Below are 6,133 nucleotides of genomic sequence, written 5' to 3'. Positions count from 1 at the left end.
GAAATGAGAAGGAAATAAAGGGCATCCTGATTGGAAAGGATGAAGTCAAACTGTCCCTGTTTGCAGATGACATGATCTTATATATCGAACAGCCCAAATCATCTATTAAAAAACTCTTAGAGGTGATAAAAGAGTTCAGCACAGTAGCAGGATACAAAATCAACACACAGATCCATTTTTGTAATGTTTTGTATAACCCTGTATCTATCTAGACCATAGGCACATCAAACTCAACATGTCCAAAATAGAATGAATCACATTGTCTTCTAGCTATTTCCATACTTTAAATCTCCAGTGACGGTGTTAGCATTCATCCACTCACCCAAGCTAGCTACCAGAGAGTCAGCCTAGACTCCTCTTTTTCTTTTACTCTCCCTACATCTATAGGTCACTGCTATTTAACACTATTTCCTAACTCTTTATCAAATGTGTTCCTGTCCTCTCCATCTCCACTACACCTTATTTATACTTCCAGTTTATCACTTAGATTATTATGAAACTCAAACTGCTTCCTTCCTTCAAATCTTACCCATTTTTCTTGATAACTGTAGCATAATCTTCAAAATGCAATTCTGAGTGTATCACTCCCTGCCTTAAGATCCCTTAGAGGTTCTCTAGGTTAATAAGGTTCAAACTCATCAGAGTGGCAAACAGGGCCTTCATGATTTTGTTCTTTCCAGCCCTATCTCCAGATTCTCTCCCCCCTTTGCTAATCCTGAGATCCAATTAGAGGGACCCACAATGCAGTTTCTCGACTGTACTACAATGCTTCACACTTAGGGCATTTTTATCTGCCTCACTTACTGCCTGAGATGCCTTCCATTACTTTTACTTAGTGGTAAATTCTGTCAGTTTTAAGGACTCCATGCCTTACTGTGCGAAGTCTGTCCTGAATCTTGAGGTAGAAATAGGCATTCTCTCCTCTATGTTTCCTTGATAGCCTTTGCATTTTCTAAGCTTCCCATGCTTTGCAGTAAACCATCTATTTAACCATCTAGTATAACCATCTATTTATTTGTCCACATCCTATGAGTTCCCTAAAGGTGACTCCTTAATTTTTTTCTGTTTGTATTCTCACTGCCTAGCACTTTGCTTAGGATGCATTAGGGGGCTTGGTCATGTTTATGGAATAAATCAATGCATTTTGAGGACAGATAAAATATACTGGTAAAGATTTAGAAAGATTTGTAAGGAATGAAAATCCCAAACTCTGTGATCTCCCTTTTAATGAAGAAAATTCCACTAAGCAAATTTTTATTGAGTACTACTTGATATAAAAAGTACACACTGCTCCTTGACTTTTGGAAAACACTTTTTGGTCAGATAAAGATATTTGTTGAGCCCTCTACATAGAGTGGAGGTCTTCAAAGTGTGGTCTGGGAAGACCTGAGGGTCCCTGAAACCATTTTTGGGGTCAGTGAGCTCAAAACTATTTTTATAATAATACCAAGATGTTATTTGCTCTTTTTTTTTTTTATTCTCTCACAAGTGTATGATGGAATTTCTCAGAGATTACATGATGTGTGATATTATAACAGATTAAGTGCAGAAGCTCTTTTCTATTAAGCCAGACCCTAAAAAGATTTGCAAAATGTTAATTTAAAAAATTTCAAAAAAAAAAAAAATTTCTGAAATTAAAAACAATGCCACTCTTCTCAGTTTTTTTTTCATTTTGTAAAATATAACTTTAAAAAAATAAATACTGTAATTTATGTTAAAATGTAATATATGTTAACATGTAATATATTTATTACTTTAACATAAATTTAAAAATATTTTTAAAAATTTTCACTTTTAATTTCCATTATGATAAATATTAATAAGTATAATTCAGCATAAAAGGTCTTTGGGATCTTCAATAATTTTTAAGAGTATAAAATTACTGCTAGCATAGACCACTGAATTACATAGTATATGGCAGTGGACATGAAAGAGAGACAAATACTTATCATTGCAGAACTTGTATTGTAGTTACAGAAAATATGCAAAACTTCAACAGCTGAAGAACACTTATATACTCCCCAAACATATATGTTTTGGCTACGTGAAAGGAAAACTGGGTAGGTAAGTGCTGAGCTATGGTTTTTCAACGTATAGTCTTGCACCTGCATCTGAATAGCTTGTAGTTATTTCTAAACATGTAGAATCACGGGCCCCAGAATCCCTAGGGGTAGTATACAGGAAGCCATATTTTAAACAAATTCCTCAGGTGATTTTCATACTTGCTAAAATCTGAAAATCACTGCAAGGACAATTTAAGTGGAGGGATATCTAGGAGTGATAAGAGCCAGCTTCCTGGCATGGGTGATCATTGACTAGATTTCAAAGCAGGGAACAATATATCTTGGAATCAAGGTAGAAAGGAGGTTTAGGCAGAGCGAAGAGCAAGAACAGAGGCATAGTGGTGGGACTGAGCACAGTGAATCTGACAAGGAGCAAGCAGACCTGTTTGGCTCAGCTGCACGGGTTGCTTAGAAGAGAAATTAGAAAAGGAGTGGTAAATTTGAATCTGTGGTATTTTATGAAGTACTTTGAAATGTTGCAGGCAAAACTGAATTCAAAAAGCAGTCAGGAATTACTAAAAATTCTTGTCTAGAAAAGAATCAAGCGAAAATAGCATTTCTGGTAACTTATTATTACAGCTAGAAATTGCTAAAAACACAGTAAAAAGACATTTGGATGACATTTTTAGCTTTTATAAAATCATTCCTCTAGTTCTGGTACAAAAAATTGTGCACACTGTACCTTCAAGTTTCTGGATGCGGGCAGCCCTGATATCAAGAAGATGAACATACTGTTCCACTTTCAGTTCATAATCTTGTTGCAAATTTTCCATCTTATGGGTCACTGCTTCAACCTCCATCTAAAAAAATGACAGATATCAAATTTCAATACTTATGATTAGTTTCATTTTTATTTTTCAAAGCTACTATGATTCAAGCATTTTCTAGATCCTGGGGATACCAGGAGCTGTAAACCATGGTTTCCTGACCTCAAATAGCTTACAGTTTAGAAAATTATGGTTGGTGATATTGAAAATCAGAAGTAAAATTCTTTTTTATGGTGGTGAGTTTTCATTTTGTTAAAAGCTAACACAACATGTGGCAAGACTTCAGAATAACTTATTCATCTGCAGAATGTGCTAATGCTAATAAAGGTGAGTTCATTGCCACTACTCATTCCCTAAAACCAGGGATTTTTAAAAAATTATTTGTTTTTAATCTATTTATTCTAAGTACTTGGGCTAAATTTACTCATTTCCTAAAACCAGGGATTTTTAAAAAATTATTTGTTTTTAATCTATTTATTCTAAGTACCTGGGCTAAATTCCAGGGATGTGGTAATACATAATAATAGATAACAGATTATAACAGATGATAACACATGATACTTCTTAGAAAAGTAAATCATCAGTAGAATATTACAGATAACCTACCCTCTCAATTTATTGTATTACGTTACCTGATAATCTTTATTAATTTTATGTTGCATAATTAGCATGTTTCTTGTCTTTTCAAGTTCTTGCACTGTTTCTGCATGAGCTGCTTGCAGTTCTCTCATGGAGCGTTCTAGATCTTTATCAATTTTACCGTCTACTTTCTCTAAAAAGGAAAGGTCTCCATTTTTTTGTTCTTTTTGAGCCTAAAACAAAAACATGTTTTATTACTAAAATAAGAATTTCTAAAATGTGATTTTGTGAATTAATATAGATATACAAGAAATAATCATTAATTGAAAATAGATATATTTCTATTTTTCCATAGAAATAAAGCAGTCTTGATATATATTTTTTAATAGACATTTGGAACAATTACAAAGAAATAAAAAATAGTTTATTACTTCATAACATAAAAAAGAATTATGTACATTTATTTCTATTTCTTCACTTGATTAAAATTTACACTGTGACCTAAAAGAAAAGAAGTGTATTTTCTTGTATCTTCTTGTAAATAACAGAATGTCCTAGAACTAAAAATATCTTCCTGTTACATTTATAATTCAATATTTTACTTAAGATAACAGGGTGCATACCAAGATCTCTTAGGGCAGAAAATTGTTGATTAGTTTTATAGTGAGGCAGGTAAAAGTAGAACGTTTGTTACAGTTAAAGAAAGTGCTTTAAATAAGCATTTTTAGGTCTATTTTAATGTAATTTCGATGTCATTATGAAATATGCATATGTTGTAACTAAATGTCACCTGACCACTTTCCTGAGTCTTAGTAGAGCTGATGTGTGATATATATGTAAAAGATGAACTAACTTTCAGAAGATACACAAATAATTCATTCTCCAAATATAAGGGTTACAGATAAGGGTCATCATTATGCTGAAAGAGTTATATTTATACATGAAATTCACGGTGAAGTTCAGAAAGTTACCTTTATAAGCAGGAGAGCTTCACTCAGTTCATCAGCATTTATAGCACTCTCCTGCAATAGATTAAGTAAAAGCTCACAGTAAGATATTAATGGAAAGTACAAGAGATAGTCCAACTATTCAGATTATCCTCACAGAACATAAGCTGCCTGATACCATGCAATTAACAAACTAAGAATAAGAGACAGTCTAACTATTCAGAATATCCTCACAGAACATAAGCTACCTTATACCATGAGTTAATAAACCAAGTAATATATTTGTATTCTTTTGCTTTGTATTATAGTGTTTTCTCTATGCATAAAATATCTACATAAACACTTTGAGTTTATTTTCTAAATAAGAAAATAGTTCACCTGGTTGTAAAACTTCATGTGGTTTTTTAGTTCATCAAGTTGTTGCTTTTGTTCCAGATACTGTAACTGTAGTTCTCTACTCTCTTGAGTGAGTTTCTCATTTTGGTCTTAAAAATAAAGTCAATGCAATTAAAAAGGTAAGTGAGAATTGGGTCTAAGAACACATTTTAAATTAATTTAATTCCTGTTACACATCAAGCTTGGTCTAGTGTTGTTCTGGTCAGAGAGGAAATTGATCTAGCACCTAGACAGAGGCAGCAGGGAAATGAGGACTAAATGTATACTATCATGTGCCTACCATATGATTCACTCGCTTACCAAAAACTTAAGACTTAAGTTCATAGTATTAACATAAGGAAATTGTGGCCTCTGGGACTTCAAAGGTACATTCTATTTAAAATGCCTAAAAAAATATGTTTCTAAATCTATGATTTTTACTTACTTATTAAGGGTCCTGAGAGGCATGCAAAAAAAGTTTTTGACTTTTTAGTTTTCTAGTTGACTTTAAATTTTCTCTTCCCAACTTAGCATGATGTCTATGTATTAAAACAAGACAATTTCTCTGATAAACTCTGAATCCATAATTTAACCAACCACACTTACTTCCAACAAATTTGTTACAATAGGAGGAATGGATTCTCAACCAATGTATGGTAGTGTCAATAATAATTCATGTGTGTTTCTTATTCACTGAGTTCATGCTATTATTAGTTAGAAGGACATGGAGTTAGGGTTATTGTTAAGAAATGGATATGGGTTACACGTGCTTGCCTAGGCACTCATTTGCCATGGCCAGCAAGCAGGAGTGTATAGTAGAGGTACAGAGACAGCAGATTCATAAAGAGACTAATTTTTCATTCTCTGCATTAAACATATTTAACTTTTTTTTTTTTTTTAAACAATATAGCAAACAAATGTACTGCAGCCTTCAGGCTCATGTTCTTAAGTGTACTCATCACTATAGTTCATTATGGTGGTCAGGGGTCCTCCTTTGTTGCCTTCCTGTGGATTAACTCTAAACCATGTCATCCAAAGTGTCCCACTAATTTCATTCTGCTGTCATTGATTTAAATTTATCCTAAGTCTTCAATTTAAAATGTACATTTTTGTTTCCTTTTCTTAAGAAAAAAAAATCAATACATTTGCCAGGAATTCTTTATATGAATGTGTTTGCATACTGACTGCATTTTATACAAAAATATGTTTCTGACTTTTATAAGGCGTTGTGTTCCCAAGCTATAAACACTACATATAAGTAAAAATGTTAAATTACACAGTAAAAAAGAAACGGACTAAATTTGGATGTTTTTAATGTCATATTTCCTGACAATCTAAAAAAAAAAGTGACCCTAGGGTATATACAGTCATTTTAATATCAAATATATAAACACTTTTATTG

The 6,133-nt window shown here is 32.6% G+C and overlaps 1 protein-coding gene across 2 annotated transcripts in view; it reads right to left on the bottom strand.

The window, feature by feature from the left end:
• The window catches only part of RPGRIP1L (RPGRIP1-like), a 90,137-nt gene that overhangs the window by 47,671 nt on the left and 36,333 nt on the right, over positions 1-6,133 (bottom strand). For both annotated transcript variants that reach the window (XM_008578260.1, XM_008578258.1), the window contains exons 11-14: positions 4,735-4,841; positions 4,381-4,431; positions 3,463-3,642; positions 2,746-2,863 (exon numbers count right to left, since the gene is read on the bottom strand). In XM_008578260.1, the coding sequence (XP_008576482.1) occupies positions 2,746-2,863; positions 3,463-3,642; positions 4,381-4,431; positions 4,735-4,841 (456 nt within the window). The remainder of the gene's footprint in view (positions 1-2,745; positions 2,864-3,462; positions 3,643-4,380; positions 4,432-4,734; positions 4,842-6,133) is intronic.

This window comes from Galeopterus variegatus, unplaced genomic scaffold (genome assembly GCF_000696425.1).
Source record: "Galeopterus variegatus unplaced genomic scaffold, G_variegatus-3.0.2 Scaffold1652, whole genome shotgun sequence".
In the NCBI taxonomy this organism is placed as follows: domain Eukaryota; kingdom Metazoa; phylum Chordata; class Mammalia; order Dermoptera; family Cynocephalidae; genus Galeopterus; species Galeopterus variegatus.
Note: the sequence above shows the minus strand (reverse complement) of the source record. Positions and strands in the feature narration are given on the sequence as shown.